We start from the raw sequence: 18606 nt of genomic DNA on the forward strand, positions 1-18606 counted from the left end.
GGTAAGAACCATATGTTGAATTGGACAACCTACCAGGCACGGTCCTTAAGCCACATTGCTTGTTGTTTAATTAATCAGAAGGGGGGAGATGCTGGGAGCCATTAGCCAAGTAGGTATGACAATTTCCTTGCCAGCGTACCCCATGTTGCTTAGTGGAAGGACTCGTGGAAATAGGACATTTTGCAGTGACATTGCATAAGGTGACCTTGCTCAAGGACCAGGGTGGATCCGGGGGTTTAGGGTGTTCCCGGTTTAGGGCGTTCCCGGGTTTAGGACTATCCAGGTTTAGGGTGGTTCCAGGTTTAAGGTTATTCCTGCTGGGAATAGGGCGTATCCTGCTGCCTGAGTTCCCCTTGAGTTCTCACGGGATTCAGACAGTATTTTTGGGGAGACGGAAGCCCAGTGGGGGTGGATTTGGGCAGAGAACGTGGATTTCCCCTGAATGTGATTGTAGACGGCTGGTGTGAGTTCGGGAATAAAGAATTGCTGTTTGAATCTACAAGCTGTGTGGTGGCTCGTGATTTTGTGCCCAGCCAGACTGCGGCACACACTAAGGCATACATACTGACCAGGTAGGAGAAGAGGACTGTGCAGAGGCACAGACTAAATTAAAACAGCAGGGTTTCCGTCCTGCTGCTAGGTGGGGTTCATTACTCTTTACTTTGTATTTGTTTGAGATTTTCCATACTTTATTTTTAAGTAAGCAGAAAACCTATCTAAAGTAACTCATGAATTTCTTGCCTTTTTTCTATTTCTTCCTTACAAAGTAGCTTTTTATGTTCCTAAAAGGAACATGGAGGCCACTTACTGAGTAGACCTGGGCGGAAGCTCCCGGCTGCACAGCGCCAAGCGGGTGGGGGACGAAGGCATGCTCTCTGATCCAAAAGGTGGCCACATTGGCATCTTGCTTCCAGAGTCGAGGGTCGAAGTGAGATTAAATGGCATTGACACACAAGTCACCTGGTGCTGTTCCTGGCACCAGATGTCGGTGAGTCCCTGCCATGAGCTTCACTATTTTCGCTAGTATCATCTCTCTTCAATTTCCAAAATCATCTCCAAGCCCTTGGACCCTGCCTTACCTGCCAAGGAAGAGCTGGTTCATATGGCAAGCCTCGGGGCTGTTGCCTGCAGGCACCATGAGTGTGCCCCTGCATTATTTCACTAGACCCCACAACAACCTTAGGAGGTGGATGCCGTGTTGTCCCTCCTGTGTAAGGAAGGAAATGAGGGCACAGAAAAATGAAGAGCTGTGCAAGGTCACAAAACTAAAAGCCTACAAGCAGAGGGGTTTCTGGTTCTGCTTTTAAGTGGGAGCCTCTGCTGGCCAGGCTTAGCTCACTACTGAGCCTTCTGCTTCAGGGCATGAGGAGAGACCCCAACAAGACCATGAGTAAGGGTCTTTTTTTTTTTAAATTTTTTTTAATATTTATTTCTTAGTTTTCGGCGGACACAACATCTTTGTTTGTATGTGGTGCTGAGGATCGAACCCGGACCGCACGCATGCCAGGCGAGCGCGCTACCGCTTGAGCCACATCCCCAGCCCAAGTAAGGGTCTTAAAAATATTTCTACAGGCAAAATACAGAGTAAAATCATTGCCAAAGGCAGCCTCTACTTAACTGGATACTTTTAGGGATTACAGGTGGGAGAAAATAGTGAAGACAACAAAGAGAAATGAGGAGGACTTGGTCTTCCTGCAGGCTAGAGCCCAGGAGCTAACCTCACCTCCGAGGAACATGGAGAAACAGTCTCCAGAGTTGCCAGGCCCTGCCCCAGACAGTACCAAGGTGTTCTTTGGTTGTCTTACTTTACTTGAACTTCATATTAGCAAAGATATTTGCAAAAGCCATCAATTTCTTTTTTTTAATATTTATTTTTTAGTTTTTTAGGTGGACACAATATCTTTATTTTATTTTTATGTGGTGCTGAGAATCGAACCCAGTGCCTCACGCATGCCAGGTGAGCACACTACCACTTAAGCCACATCCCCAGCCCCAAAAGCCATCAATTTCAATTCCAACTCAAGTAGGAGGAAAGGAGTGGAAGTAAGGTTGGAGGGGTCAGGAGGCAGAGGCTTTGAATGCCAACATCATCCTGCATGAGTGACATGGTGTGATCTTCTTCTGCCAATGCTTCACCTTTCCCAAACCACCCAAGCAACTATGCAAGATGACTTTGAGGACTCATTTAGACAATGAGAAGTAGAACAGAAACGGATGGCTAAGGGTACCCAAAATCAACTTTGAAATTGTTCTTTAAGTAAACAAGACAATTTATTTGATAATGATGACAGAATACTACAGAAAGATACTCCCATGTAAAAGCCAGAAGTATTATTTTCATGTCTGAAAACAAAAACAAGGGCTAGAGTGTATGGCTTAGGGGTATGGCTTAGGGGTATGTTGCTTGCCTAGCAGGCAGGAAATCCTGGGTTCCACCCCCAGCACCACAAGAAACAAAGAAACAGCATTATACTTGGACCAGTATCAGTTACACTGGAACATCCAACAAACTACAAATTATTAGCAATCTCATCCTTAGAGATGAGACCAAAAGCAGAAGAAACTAACAATTCTTTTTCCCATATAAATCAGAATTAACAGCAACATTTTTAAGAAGAGAAGTTCATGATCAATGAGTAGTACCAGATCTCCTATAGTTGTCTTGTTTGTTGTTTTGCTATTTTGTGGTACTGGGGGTCTTTCCCATTGAGCTGCATCCCCAGTCCTTTTTTTTTTTTTTTTTTTGGATACTTATTTTTTAGTTTTAGGTGGACAAAATAGCTTTATTTTACATTTATGTGGTGCAGAGGATCGAACCCTTTCGGTGGACACAACATCTTTATTTTATTTTTATGTGGTGCTGAGGATCGAACCCAGCGCCCCTCGCATGCCAGGCGAGTGCGTTACTGCTTGAGCCACATCCCCAGCCCCGCCCCCAGTCCTTTAAATCTTTTATTTTGAAATAGGGTCTTGCTACTTGTCCAGGCTGGTCTCGAACTTGCAATCCTCCTGCCTCTGCCTCCTGAGTAACTGGTATAACTGGTGTGCACCACTGGGCCTGGCTTCTGTATTTATTTATTTATGTTTTTGTCTGCTTGTTCTGTCTTATTTTTTACCTTTTATGTTGAAATTATTTTAGACTTTCAGAAGAGGTGTAAAGATAATATGGAGTCTACCCAATTTGTATAACATTTATCAGAACTAAAAAACTGACACTAGTACAACTATTACTTAAACTTGAGGTCTCCCATGTTTTTCCACTAATGTCTTTTCTCTTCCAGGATCTAGGATGCCACCTGCAGTTAAGGTATCACATCCCCTGAGTCACCTCCAATCTGCAATAGTTCCTCAGTCTTTGTTTTTCACTGCCATGACAGCCTTGGGCTAGGAAGGTGTTTTGCGGAATGTCCCCAATCTGGACTCCCCTGCTGTGCTCTCAGGGTTACACTGGGATTATGGCTTTGGGGAGCGAGCCCCGAGGTGGCACAGCCTGTCCATCCTGGTCCACTGTGTCCCTGTCTCACCACTGATGGTGACCTGGATCATTTAGCCACCGTGGGACCTGCCAGGTTTCTAACTGTAATGCCATTGTTTGTCCCTTCTATTCTTTAGAAGCAAATCACTAAGTCCAATCAACACTCAAGAGGAAGGAAGGAAGCCCTACTTCCTGGAGGAAGGGATACCAGACAATACGAGGATCTGTCAGAACTTCCACAGTAATTAATCAACACTAGCTAGTATTTATTATTGATGGCAATCAGAGTGGTTACAATTAATATCTGGAGGGCTGGGGTTGTGGCTCAGTGGTAGAGCGTTCACCTAGCACATGTGAGGCCCTGGGTTTGATCCTCAGCACCACATAAAAATAAATAAATAAAATGTATTAAAATATATTTTTAAAAAATTAATATTTGGAAAGTTTTTACCATAAAGAAATGACAAATGTTTGAGGAAACAGATATAGTTAACCTGATTTAAACATTACATGATGTGCCAGGTGTGGTGTTATACATCTATAATCCCAGCGGCTCAGAAAGCTGAAGCAGGAGGATCACGAATTCAAGGCCTCAGCAACTTAGCGAGGTCCTGTCTCTAAATACAAAAAATGGGCTCATGATATAGCTCAATAGTTAAGTGCCCTGGGTTCAATCCCAAGTACCAAAAATAAATAAATAAATAAAAATTTTAAAAAATAAATTTAAAAAATTATACAATGTATACATGTATCAAAACATTACATGACACCCCATTAATATTTATAATTTCTATGTTTTGTGAATGAGCTTAAAAATAAATCAAATTTTAAAAATAAAGTATCTAGGAGGAAATATTTTAGGGCTATATAGAAATCCTATTTCTCTTCATAGTTTCACCCATTAATTTAGCATGCATCAGCCTGTAATAATTTAACATATAACAATAAACATGTAATAATGAACATATAATTATTTCTATAGTCAGAAATAACTTTTGAGTTTCCCCCAGAAATGATTTCTGACTGCAAAAATTATTACATGTGCATTCTAATGATGGTTCCCTATTTCCCTTATCCCCCTACATGTATTAAGTGAAATTCTTCTATGAGAAAGAATCATTTCTTCATCCCATTTATTTATTTTATGGGTATGCTCTCATAGGTACTTGAATAGAGATGGGAAGGAGAGCCAGGCACGGGCATGATGGGTTGGCACCACCAGCACTGTTTGCCAACAGCTCTAGAAGCATCAGCACCCAGTACTAGGACACCCAGTGTCCAGATCTTAGTTTCTAAATACCTTCCTCCAATGAAAGGAATCAGGGCTCCTTAGAGAAATGGCAGGTTCTAGGGCTGGAGCAAGGAAAGTATAAAAGGAGCACAGAAAGCCTCGTAGCACCAAAAAATACTAAAAGAAAGAAAAGAGGATAGGTCATACCAAAAGAATGCTTCCCTTGGCCACAGCAGACCAACCGTGAGGGGATTCCTGTGTCCCAGGGTGGGATGGCTGGTAGGTTGGTCGGTTTATTTATTTATTTATTTTTGTAGTTGTGAATGGACAGCATGCCTTTTTATGTGGTGCTAAGGATCAAACCCAGTGCCTCACCCTGCTAGGCAAGTGCTCTGCCACTGAGCCACAGTCTCAGACCCATCCTAGGGTTTTTAAGACATATATAAAAAGCAAATCAAAACTCACAAAATGAAATCCAATGTCCAGTTCTCCTTGGGTTTGGACTACACAGCTTTGGCAGGTCCTAAGGCACATTAACAAATGCCTGTTGAAACTAAAACTCCGCACTGAGTCTGTACATCCAAATAGCACAAAACACCAGCCACTGTGACACTTCATATTACAGACACTGAACTGAACGCCCACTGTGAGGCTTTAAGAGGGTAGAAACTTAATCTGGCTGTGGTGATTAGAGGTGGGTATTCGGGAGGTGACAGGATTAGCAAAGGTCTGCTCTCAGAACTCGCCAACCTTCTTCACCAGAAACCTTCCTAAAATGAGCTACACCTGTATTCCTCTTCCCATGGGCACCTGTGTGACCAAGTGTGGTCTCCTCACAGCACTGCTGTGAGTGCAAAACTCTGGGGCTTAGCATCCACCCACTGTGTTCGCTTACCTCTTCACCAAAATGACAGCAGCACACCTGTGGTCACCTTCAAGTTCTCTCTCCCTGAAACCCACAGTGAGAACCTGAAAGGATCCAGTCCTCAGTCCTTGGTTGGGGTGGGGGGGGCAAGGTGCCACCCCTGCTGCTCAAAGTCCAGTGCTGGCTGCTGGGGCGGGGGCTCACAGGGTGCCTGCGGAGGAAGCTGCTCTCCGCTCTCTCCATGCAGGGTCGTCAGCATACCGTGCATCTAATTCTCTGTCTTTGGTAGTCTGAAGGTAAAGATGGACGGAATGGGGGGTTGGGGACAGAGAGTGTGGAATATGTAGAGGAAGAAGTCCCAGGAAAGGCAAAGCAGAAGACCTTGGCAGCAGCCGAGTCTTGGAAGTGGTAGGTGAACCACCACGTGGTCTGGGCGGTAAAGAGCCAGGGTTTGGCTTTGGTGAAAAGTGGATTCGAACCCAGAGGTGCAGAGCTAGTGACAAGGTCAGGGCACCTCTCCTCCTGTGCAAAGCAAGGATAACAGCTACCTGGATGAGATGTCATGAGGATGAAGTGCTACTCTCAACCCTCTCTAGTGAGATGAACTGGCAACACTCCTCTTCTGACCTGAGAAATGACTTTTCATACTTAGAGTGTGAAATCAAGGTCTATACCCCAAAACTCTCCGGAAGGCTGTGCATCAATACGGTGAAATAATTATGCTTTCAAAATTCTTTGGCTGTTTAGAGACATAAATTACTGGCCTCAGACTTTTTATTGAAAAGTTTCATGTTACAATGAAGCCAGCACTCACTTCCTCGTTCAGACAGTTTCCTAATGGCATCCATTTTTGGCTTGTTGGTGTAGTGTATGTTGAGAAGCTGGCCAACTCTGAGACCATCAGAGTCTGCTCTGAAAGAAAAAGCCAGGGTGGTCCTCCACAGGCGTGAGCACAAACCACAGTTCCCCTCCGGGGACGGGCAGCTGAAGTCACCCAGGAAAGAAGTTCCTCTATCCCTACCTGGAAATCATTCCTCATCATGTCCATGTGCTTCACAAGTAATTAAACTGCAAGCACCTCTAATGCACCTGGACGAAGGTCTGATTTGTAAGACCCCGACACACATACAACTCTTTGAGTGAGTCATGCCTTTACAACTTAAAATCTCACACCATTCATCACTGACATTATTGTAAGCCTGGACAAGAGGAAATGCCAGCATCGTAAGCGGCTCTTCAGCCCATGACCCTCAATACCCAAGGGATCGGACTACTTATTTACAACTAAATAAACAATTTTCCCAGGACAGAGACTGCCCTAAACTCAAGGCTGCGCCAGCACTGGGTGGCGGCTGTCTTGGACACCTACCTTTCAAAGTGCTGTTTCATTTGCTTACACGCATAGTAGTTTCCATCTCTCAGGCTCTGCATCTTCATGACTTCAGAAAATGTTCCCTCTCCTATTTTGCCAATTGCTTTATAGTCTGTAAGTAAATATAAAGACAAAATTTTATTTATGCACAGATTTTTATATTCACTTCCACGCTGCACACTATCATCATGTAACTTAACAGCACCATGCTGAGGGTCAGATCCGTGGCCAGCAAGATTGTGCTGCCCTCCCAGCAGGGAAGCAGGCTGGGTGCTGGTGACATCTTGCTCTCCCTTGAACGACAGGAGCCACAGCCCCGATCCAGTGACAAGAAGCACCACTACCCCGTAAGACTCGGAAAGCAGTGAGGTGATGCCAGCTGGGGCTGTTCAGTGGAGTGGCAGGGTCATGTCACCAGCACCACTGAGCATTCTTCTGAATTTCACCTCCCTGGTCCTAGGGAACGCACAGCTTATCTGCAGCAGTTTTGTGTAATAAGCACAAGTCCTAATTTTCTGAAAGCTGCCAGCAGCTCCTTCTGGCTTTGATGCTACCCCCATCACCCCCCACCCTACTCATGGTTTTGTAATCCTCTGATTCACTATGCTAAACACCTTCCTGCTGGAAATACCCACAGTAGTTTCTGCTTTCCTGAACGACCTCTGACATCAAATGAGTCCCTTGAAGTGGGGTTGGCTGTGAAGACAACCTGAGCTTCTGTGGCCCTGGCTTCACAGTCAGGAGGCAGAGCACAGGTAGGAATGCTGCAGAGCTGGGAGCCCATGACGATGCCAATGATCCACCACCCGCAGCAGCCTCTGGCCCAGGGGGGTGGGAAGAGTCAGAGAAGGATTCTACTGACTGCCTCCACACAGGATTCCAAGAAAAGGATGGCACAGGCAAGAACTACAACTTCTCAAGGAGAAATGGAAGGAATGAGAAAGCCCTGAGTGCAGAAGCCCCCACTGGGTTGCAAATGTTTCTACATCCCAAATAACAGGAGAACAAGACTGCAGAAAACCTTGGCAGAGAGCAGTCTGTGCACCTCTCAGAGGATCAAATAACCCAGCCTCAGGGATGGGCTGTGCTCAGGAGTAGTGGCTTGCCAGTGTGCACAAGGCCCTGGTTTCCATGCCCACTACTGCCGGGGAAAGAAAGGCTAACCAGGAGCAAAGCAGCAGGAAGACAATTACTGCGCCCACTTCCACTGTCTTTGGGCATCTGGTTCAGAGAGCTCCCAGGAAGCTCCTGTGAACTGAGACCCAGAAACACAAAACTAAGGCCATGAAAAAATCAGGCAGGCTAGAGTCAGGTCTGGAAGAGACCCTGGAGGAGGAAGTGACCAGAAGTCAGGAGCTTCAGTTGCAATGCTGCAGAAACAAGCCTGGACTAAGAGAGCCCTTGACCTCCGGGCCCTGTCTGCACCAGGACAAAGTAGACTGTAAAGCCATGCTGCTCTAGGTGGGCACGGTGATGCATGTCTGTAACCTCGGTGCCTCAGGGGGCGGAAACAGGAAGGTTGTTAAGGTTGAGGCCCGCCTCAGCAACTTTGTGAGACCCTGTCTCTGAATAAAACGTAAAAAAAATAAAAAGGGCTCAAGATACAGCTCAAGGGGCTGGGGCTGGGGCTCAGTGGTACAGAACTCAGCTGCCACGGGTGAGGCACTGGGTTCGATCCTCAGCACCACATAAAAATAAAATAAAAAAGGATGTAGATCAGGGTAGAGAACCCTTGGGTCCAAGTCCCAGAAACACTTAAAAAAAAAAAATCTGGGCACTCCCATCCACTGCTGAAGGCAAAAATCGGTATACTCATTTGGGAGGACAATTTGACAATATCTATAAATCTTTTTAAGACGTGCATATGCTAGGGCTGATTGTGGTACAGCACTTGCCGAGCACATGTGAGGCACTGGGTTCCATCCTGGGCACCATGTAAAAATAAGTAAATAAATAAAATGAAGTTATTATTTTAAAAAAAGATGTACATATCTGAACCGACAATTCTAAAACATACCATATTAAAAAATGTAGGAGGTTGTTAGTGCAGCATTATTTTTAAATTTTATGTACATATTCCTTTTTTAGTGCAGCAGTATTTAATAGGGAAAACTGAAAAACCAAAAATACCCCCACAGGAAACTAGATGACGATGACGATGATGATGATGATGATGATGATGACGACGACGACGATGACTGGTACTGGGGATTGAACCAGGGGCATTTAATCACTGAGCTATATCCCCAGCCTTTTTTGTATTTTATTTAGAGACAGGGTCTCTCTAAGTTGCCTATGGCCTCACTAAGTTGCTGAGGCTGGCTCTGAACTTGCCTCATCCTCCCCAGTCATTGGGATTATAGGAATGCACTACTGAACCCGGCTAATCATGTTGTAATCCACATAATGGAATACACTATCTATATTCAAGACTGATACAGAAAGATCCTTAAAGATTACATCCTTGGGCTGGGTATATAGCTCAGTTGGTAGAGTGCCTGCCTTGCATACACAAGGCCCTGGGTTCAATCCCCAGCATCACAATAAAAAAAAGACATCCTTGAAGACTACATACACACCTCGCATGAGCCCACATGCGGGCACATGGGGCTCTTTCTGACAGGTAAGGTTACAGGTGTCTCCTTTCCTAAGTCAGATAATTTCCACAATGTTATTTTTTATGAGAACACATTTCTTTTTAATTAACAAGAAGAACTAAAAAAAAATAGTCCAGAAAAGAAAAGTGGTGGTAAAAGTTAAAAAATGGTGATAATTGTTGAAATGAGGTAAAGGATATGTTTTAGAGCTCTGATATTACTCTCTCTACTCTGACATGCTTAAAATTTTTTCTAATAAAAACCTTCTGGGCTGGGGTTGTGGCTCAGCGGTAGAGCACTCACCTAGCAAATGCAGGGCCCTGGGTTCGATCCTCGGCACCACACATAAATAAATAAATTAAGTAAAGATATTGTGCCCGGGCTGGGATTGTGGCTCAGTGGTAGAGCGCTCCCCTAGCACGGGAGCTGGGTTCGAACCTCAGCACCACATAAAAATAAAGGCATTGTGTTAAAAAAAAAGATATTGTGCCCAACTACAACTAAAAAATAAATATTAAAAAAAAAAACACTAGGAAACCCAAGGAGTCATGAGATCAGGATAGTGAAAAAGCAACCCAGGAAAGACTTCCAGCCCAGAATGCCCACACAGGACACGGCAAGAACCAGAAAGAGAGTTGGGAGCATATCCATTATAGCATCTAGTAAGCATTACCTTAACTAACATACCTGAAATAAGGGATAATTTATAAAATAGAGAAATAGAATATAGACTTTTGGACTAAGGCTGTAGCTCAGTGGTACAGCACTTGCCTAGTACATGTGAGGCACTGGGTTCGATCCTCAGCATCACATAAAAATAATGAAGAAAGACTTGGGACTTAATTCAGTTGGTAGAGTGCTTGCCTCGCAGGCACAAGGCCCTGGGTTCAATTCCCAGCACCACACACACACACACACACACACCCATACACACACACATAATAATAATAATAATAATAATAATAGATTTTAAAAAGAACATAGACTCTTTTTTTGTTTTGTTTTTTGGGGTATTGGGGATTGAACTCAGAGGTAGTTTACCTCTGGGCTATATCCCCAGTCCTTTTTACTTTGAGACAGGGTCTCGCTAAGTTGCATAGAGAGCCTCACCAAGTTGCTGAGGCTGGTTTCAAACTTGTGATTCACCTACCTCAGCCTCCTAAGACAACTGGGAGTACAGTTGTATACCACCTCACCCAGCAATGATAGAAGTAAAAAAAAAAAAATTATTCTATTTGTTTGTTTTTATGTGTGCTAAGGATCAAACCTAGGGCCTCACATGTGCTAGGCAAGTGCTCTACCACCAAGCTACAGCCACAGTCAAATGCAGGCTTTTGAGAAGAGTATTTGTAAGATTTCACATTTTAAAATCTGCTATTTAATAAAGTAACTTTGTGAGAATTCAACTTACCTAGATTTTTTTTTTTCTGAACATGTTAGTATTTGTCTGAGATTGTATCCTCCTTGCAAGGTACTAATTAAAATGCTATTATTTCATGGGTGCTGGCAGAAGAGGCTTGTGTCTTCTTGGGTAGAAGACAAAGGACTTTATTATTCATGGTACAGAAAGGTATATGCATTAATACATTTTCAATGACTATAATCAAAAAGCTTCATCCCCATCCTAACTCCTGGAACCTGTGAATATGACCATATATATGAATAAGAATCTTGCAGAAGGATCTTGAGATGAAAACAATCTAGATTACCCATGTGGACGCTGAATGCAAGGATACACACAAAGGTGTGGTGCAAGCCTATAATCCCAGCATCTTGGGAGGCTGAAGCAGGAGGGAATTCAAAGGGCTGGTGTTCTGGGGTGGAGCACTTGCCTAGCATGCAGGATGCCCTGTGTTCAATCCCCAGTACCACAGACAAAAAAAAGACACAAAGTAGAATGGGAGTTGCCAAGAGCCGGGGGAGGGGAAATGGGTGCAGAATTTCAGTCATCAGGATGAAAATGTATGCAGAGCAGTTGTAAACCTATAAAACACAAATGCACGTGTGTGCCTGACAACGCTGTGATGCAGGAAATCCATTAAGATCTCTTGTTACATGTTTTACACGATCTGAAAAACACAGACACACACAAGAGGGACACGGTGACAGAGACAGAGCCTGGAGCGGAGCCACAGGAAGCTGGGCTCCAGGGAGACCCAACACAGGTGGGAGGGAGCTGCCCTCTGCAGACACCTTGGGGGGGGCAGGGCAGTGTTCCCCAGCAGTAAGAGAACAGCTTCTGTGCTTTACACCACCTAATTGGGATAGCCTGTTGCAACAGCCTCGGAATCTAACAAGGAACACAACTGGCATTTTTTTAAATCTAAAACAACATTTTTTTTCATTCAAGGAAAGAGTCTTTCTGAGCATACCAATTTAAGAAGTCACTCAGAAAAGACTTTTGAGCCCATCAAAGTAAAATAAAACTTTAAAATGAAGTAAAATAAGGGGGAAAGAAAATGGTACCATAGCTCTCCAGACAGAAATGGAAGAAATAACTGGCTAACTACATTTTAACTAAATCCCAGAGCCTCTCTAAAAATGGGAAATTTTTCATTAAGTTTTAAAACCAGGCAAGAAGGATTCCAGGTAACCACCAAAAAGCTTCTTTGAAACAAAACCACCAAAAAGACCCCAGGTAGGTTTGCTTAACCCCTCTCCCTAGCCAAGGAACAGCTGCTGTGCTCAAACACGCCTAAAATGTCCCCTACTCTCGGAAGGATGAACCTGGAACGCCCAGAAATCCCTCTGCAAGACCACAGTCTATCGCAGACAGAAAAGAGGCCCCCACCGGGCAGGCCCAGGTGCTCTGCTTAGTGTCTTAAGGGCCAGTCTTGGGCAGGTGTCTATGAAACACACTTCAGGAGTCTCCACCATGCCCTAGAAGTTCAGAGTGGCTCCCTCTTCCTGAACTGCTCACCCAACGGCATAACGCGTGATGTGCACCTGCTGTCTTCCAGGACCCAGAACTTCAGCAAGTGCTAGGCAGTGGGTGCCTACGTGACCAGCCCTCAGAAAAAACCCGGGGTGCTCAATTGCTAACGAGCTTCCCTGGTAGGCCACAGTCCACCTGTGTTCTCAGAATTTGTTGCTGGGGTAACTAAGGGCATCCTGGGCACCTCCACCCAAAGAGCACCCACCCTGTGCTTCGTCGGGTTTCCTCTGGACTAGGCCCCAGGTGTCTTTCATCATGGTAAATCATAGCTGTGAGCCCCCTAGAAAAATCAAGCATCCAGGGGTGGTCTTGGGACTCCTGCTCTAGTGATATTACGCTGTACTTCAGCCTAAGTGAATTCACGGTAATGTGACTAAATCACTGTGGATGTCAGTGACAAGAACAACCCGAGGAAATATTAGCGCCATCTACTGTGCCCAGTAATGCAGACAAGCAAAGACAAGACACAATCCCAGCCCTGAGGACTTAAAAGTATGTCCCTACACTCCCAATTTCAGGTTCTTTTCTTATAAAAGAGGGGAAGACAAAGAGGAACGCTAGGGCTCACCTAATGTTAAAGGCCAAAGACTGAGAACAAAGCACGTAATATAAACCATATGGTGCTCAGGGTTCAAATCCCAAGACAGACCCGGTGCACCTTCGAGCAGGTCTTCCTTGAGCAGGTACCCTGTCCTCCTGCGACATGACTGCTCAGTCTGCTTTGGACCTTCTCCCTAATGGCCACCATCTCCCCAAGGCAAAGGGTTCCACTTGCTCTCTCTGTGCCTGCATACACTCAACAGAGGAAACCGGGAGCAGAGACCAGGGCACACACTACAAGACCAGCTCTTCCCCGTCCCTGGACCATGTTGCAGGGAGACTCAACACATCTGAATCACAGCATTACCACTACTGACAACTCAGCATCCAGCCTGTCTTTATTCATCTCCACCTGTTTTTTAATAGTTGGCTATTTCCAATTGCACAGAGTGATCTCCACCTTAGTTTCCCTTTTTCCAGGTCAGACCATCTACATAAATCTAACAGTGAGGCTAAAAGGACAGGAAGGTTGGGGCTGGGGTTGTGGCTCAGCGGCAGAGCGCTCACCTCACACGTGCAAGGCCCTGGGTTCGATCCTCAGTACCACATAAGAAAATAAGTAGATGAAATAAAGTTATATTAAAATAAAAGAAAAAAAGGACAAGAAAGATAAAGCTGCTGAAAGGATACTCTAAATTATTTCTAAAAGTTTCAAAGGCCTCCAATCAACTGTCCATGAAAATGTTTTTCCTCCATGAAATGATACAGAACGACTTCCTGACCACCTGGCCTCGCTTCTCTCAGAGCAGAACACCATTACAGGGACGCAGGATCCCGTCACACAATGTGCTAACAAGAACAAGGTGACAGACTCGCCCCCAATCACTGGCTCAGCCGACAAGGCCCAGGGATACATTCTGTGGTACACAGTGCAGCAGAAGCCCAGGGACCCGCTGCGCATCTTCCCAGTGACTAGCACTCCCTCCTTGGTTTCTGACTCGGTGACTTTCAGACCTTCCTGGATAGTCAGAGGTCACTCTCCACTCCTAGATGATGCTCTGCTGAGCTACAGCCTCGGGCCTTCACAACCTTAGGCAGCTGTCCAGCAAAAGAATCAAGGAACAACCAGCTCGCAAAACTCAGAAGATGAAGAATAAAGGCGCCTCTAGACCTGGAAGTGGGAACGGAAAATGGGAAAGCCTGGGGCCGAGGCTGAGGCTCAATGGTAGAGCGCTCACCTAGCACATGTGAGGCCCTGGGTTAGATCCTCAGCACCACATAAACATAAATAAATAAATAAATAAAATAAAGGTATTGTTTTAAAAAAAAAAAAAAAGAAAAACAAAAAGAAAGAAAATGGGAAAGCACCTGAGAACACAGCTTTGCAGATTCTCTAAAAGTAAATCCACACTTTGCAATCAGCAGTTCCGTCCTAGGAGTCTACCTGAGAGAGGAAAACACCACGGCAGCCTGGCTCAGCACGGCCAGAAATGGAAGTGACCCAAGTTCTCATGACGTGCTGAATGGACAGACCCTGTGCTACCTTCACATGACCCACAGGGTACTGCTCAGCGATCGACAGAACCAGACTGCTACCACCACCACCACGTGAGGAATCGAAAAAATGTTGGGCTAAATGAAAGACGGCAGATTCAAAAGACCACATCTGTTTATGCGCCCATTTGCCACAGCTCATTTTTATTAGATTTCTAGAAAGGAAACACTTAGCAATGGAAAGCTGATCGATGATCCCTGGAGCCAGGAAGGGGAGGGCCTGATTTTACAGGGCACAGGGACGTCCTGAGCAGGGAGGAGGTTCTACACCTTCTCTGTCCACTTGCACTCAAGCTCACCCACAGCACACCAAGACAGGCGGACACCGGCTATTGGGTGCAAACCACACCTCAGAGCCTGTCAGAATCAGGAGGTCTCGTCAAGATGGATCCTTTCCCCACAACGTCCTTCAATGCTGGTAGAAAGCTGAATGTAAAAGTCAAACTAAGGGGAATGCCCTTTAAGCACAAGTTCAAAGAAGAAAGATCCAGAGATGAGCCTGCCATATGTTTTAATTCAAAAACTCACAAACAAAGTGTAAAGACAATAATGATCTTAGAAAATATTGTGGCGAATGTACTTAACAACAGCTAATGTATTTATTATAAAGACCACTTACAAACAAGACAATAGGATTGCTCAGTGAAAACATGGACAAATGGCATAAGGTGACCCACTTAGATAAAGCAGCCAAAAATGAAAACTAGTAGCATTCAAATATTGAAAAAGCTTTTTGGGGGGAGCTGCAGTTCTGGCTCAACAGTAGAGCGCTTGCCTAGCACGTGCGGGGCCCTGGGTTCAATTCTCAGCACCACATAAAAATAAATAAATAAAGGTATTGTGTCCAAATACAACTAAAAAATAAATATTAAAAAAATATATTTTTTTTATGGGCTGGGGATGTGGCTCAAGCGGTAGCACGCTCGCCTGGCATGTGTGCGGCCCAGGTTCGATCCTCAGCACCACATACAAACAAAGATGTTGTGTCCACCGAAAACTAAAAAAATAAATATTAAAAAAAATTCTCTCTCTCTCTCTCTCTCTCTCTCTCTCTCTTTAAAAAAATATTTTTTAAAAAAAAGCTTTTTTTTTTTTTTTAAATAAGAGACCTTTCCATCTACCAACTGCCAAAGGTTTGCAACAAACACGTGCACTCAGCAGAGTACACAGAAAGACTGTCTGAGTGGCCCCTGGCATGCCACAGCTAATAAGGAAAGGAGAGTGGTAGTATGCAGACCTCCATAGTCCCCGGCAGTCCTGGGCTTCCTGGGGACAGGGATGTGTGCTGACTCACCTGCCAGGTCCTCAAGATTTCTGCATGTGTATTCTACGTAGGCAATCATTGCATGCATGAGTAGGAGAAGAGATATTAGAAAATCCAAAGGTTTTGTTCAGGATGTCCAACCCCAAGGGGATACCCCAACAGAAAGACAAACAGGGGCATCACAGTGTTTCTACAGCAGGAAGGCTAGAAACCTAAACGTCTGATAACAAGGAGATGATCTAATGAATTATGGAACAGCAATGGACTGAAATATTACATTGCCATTAACAATGATGCTTTCCAATAATACTTATTAAATTAGAAAAATGTTCAGCCTTGATTTAACATTAAGTGAAATAGAAAGATGATGATGGGCTGGGGATGTGGCTCAAGCGGTAGCGCGCTCGCCTGGCATGCGTGCGGCCCGGGTTCAATCCTCAGCACCACATACAAACAAAGATGTAGTGTCTGCCGAAAACTAAAAAATAAATATTAAAATTCTCTCTCTCTCTCTCTCTCTCTCTCTCTCTCTTTAAAAAAAAAAAAAAAGATGATGATGATCATATGCATATGTGCACAGAAAGAATGGATGTGAATATGTCAAGTTTTTTACATTTATATCTAAGTGTCACTGAAGATTACTTTTCTTCATTATACTTTTCTATGTTGTATAATGTTCATAATGATTTCATATTTGTTTAAATGTCTGTAAAGATGGGCATTTCAAAATTTTTAAGAAATCAGTGAGTCTGTGGGCTAAGTGCCAACAGCAACGTGAACTTCAAATGCCTGTCGGAAAGGTACAGTGCCAGCTTACAGGGTGACAGGCACAGGATCCCAGAGGAAAGGAAGGTAAGTCCTTGAGAGCTAGTTTAAGCAGAAGTTCAAAGAAGAAAGATCCAGAGATGAGCCTGGACTGAGGATTTGCATTGAAGAGCAGAAGGCGAATCTTACACAGTAAGTTCCAATTTGCCTTTCATCACAAATAAATTAAGCAAACTTGCTTTGAAAAAAAAAAAAAAGTAGGTCACCTTTGAACTTTATTTTTTACTTTTTTTTTTTGAATATTTTTTTAGTTGTCAATGGACCTTTATTTTATGTGGTGCTGAGAATTGAACCCAGGGCCTCACACATGCTAAGTGAGTGCTCTACCACTGAGCCACAACCCCAGCCCACCTGTAAACTTTAAAATGGTTTTAAGTGCACAAACTCAGAATGTGTGCCAACACCCCAGCCTGGCTCCAGACTGTCACAACCAGCCAGGAAGGAGCATGACACCAGGAGAAAGTGGTGGTAGGTGAAGGGTAGTTTCCAGCTGGGGTCTTCCAGCAGGTGGAAAATCTGGAGTGTCCAACAGGGATGGCAGGTAGGGAGAGGAAAAGAGAAACCATCACCATAAAAACCACTCAGCAAGGGGTCTGGTCTATTTCCACAGGTCTTCAAAATCAAACAAAAACCCAGCACACACACCAGCACAAAAGGAATAAAATTATTCAAAAATTCATAAAAATTTTAAATTTAAAAGCACACCCACTACCCCAGTTAAGTCCATTGCTAATAAAGTACACAGGGATAAACTCACAGAATTACTCAAAGGTTTGTGTTCAAACAACTTCATGGAAGCATCATCCTAGCAAGTTACAACATATTTAATGGAATCCCATTTATCTGGGGGTGTTTGTCTAAGGAATGTGTGTGTGTGTGTGTGTAGTAAATATATATATTCATACACAGAAAATATCCATGAAAATTACATCTAAGGAAATGTTAACTAGAGGACTGGAGTTGTAGATCAGCGGTAGAGCGCTTGCCTTGTACGTGTGAGGCACTGCATTCGATTCCCAGAACCACATGTAAATAAGCATTTAAAATAAAGGTCCATCAACAACTAAAAAAATTTAAAGAAAAAAAAAAGAAAGAAAATGTTAACCAGGACTCATTATGCCAAGTAGTGGAGGGTCTTGAGACCACCTTAAAATCTACTGGCAGAATTTATCACAAAGTCAATATTGCTTTTACTTAATCTTGTCTTTCTTTCAAGAAAAAAAGATGCTAGTTGATGCAACTATTTATAAAAAACAGGAGGTAATACACCCACTAGGAAGGAGAAGATGGAAAAAGATTGAGATAACCTTGCAACTTTGATTCTATGAAAATATTGGTATTTAAGAGACCATTCAAAATTATTATAATTACAACAGATAATTTTTCAAAAATTTTAGTTGTAGATGAACACAATACCTTTTATTTATTTATTTTTATGCGGTGCTGAGGCTTGAATCCAGTGCTTCAAACATGCTAGGCAAGCACTCTACCACTGAGCCACTACTCCAGCCCCAAAAGATAATTTTTAAAAATCTCTCTGTAATATTGCAGCAAAACCATTACTTTAGAACATGTAATTTTTTCCTGTTTCTGTAGGTGTGCTCAACTAATCCATTAAAAAGTTCAAACAGGAGCTGGGTACAATGGTGGTGCATACCTGTAATGCCAGCAACTCTGGAACCTCAGGTGGGAGGATCACAAGTTTGAGGCCAGCCTGGGCAACTTAGTGAGATCCTGTCTCAAAATTAAAAAGATAAAAAGGATGCAGGTGTAGCTCAGTGGTAGAGCACCTCTGGATTTAATCTCTAGCAACACACACACACAAACACACACACACACACACACACTAAACTTCAAACAGGAAAAAAAAATGATACTTTAATTTTTAGAGTACTAACATACACAGACTTATTACATAAGGATAAACTTTTTTTTTTTTTTTTTTTTT

The 18606-nt window shown here is 43.7% G+C and overlaps 1 protein-coding gene across 15 annotated transcripts in view; it reads right to left on the bottom strand.

Moving 5' to 3' along the window:
- Positions 1-18606, bottom strand: part of Mok (MOK protein kinase) — a 54515-nt gene that overhangs the window by 32683 nt on the left and 3226 nt on the right. For 12 of the 15 annotated variants that reach the window (XM_048799359.1, XM_048799358.1, XM_015495859.2 and 9 more), the window contains one exon: positions 6941-7055. The exons of 1 other annotated variant lie outside the window; for it this stretch is intronic. In XM_048799359.1, coding sequence (XP_048655316.1) covers positions 6941-7055 — 115 coding nt within the window. Of the gene's footprint in view, positions 1-5171; positions 5230-5601; positions 5675-6940; positions 7056-18606 lie in introns of those variants that run through there. 2 more of the 15 variants (XM_048799368.1, XM_048799367.1) reach the window with 2 other exon arrangements.

This window comes from Marmota marmota, unplaced genomic scaffold, assembly GCF_001458135.2.
Source record: "Marmota marmota marmota unplaced genomic scaffold, marMar, whole genome shotgun sequence".
NCBI classification, from domain to species: domain Eukaryota; kingdom Metazoa; phylum Chordata; class Mammalia; order Rodentia; family Sciuridae; genus Marmota; species Marmota marmota.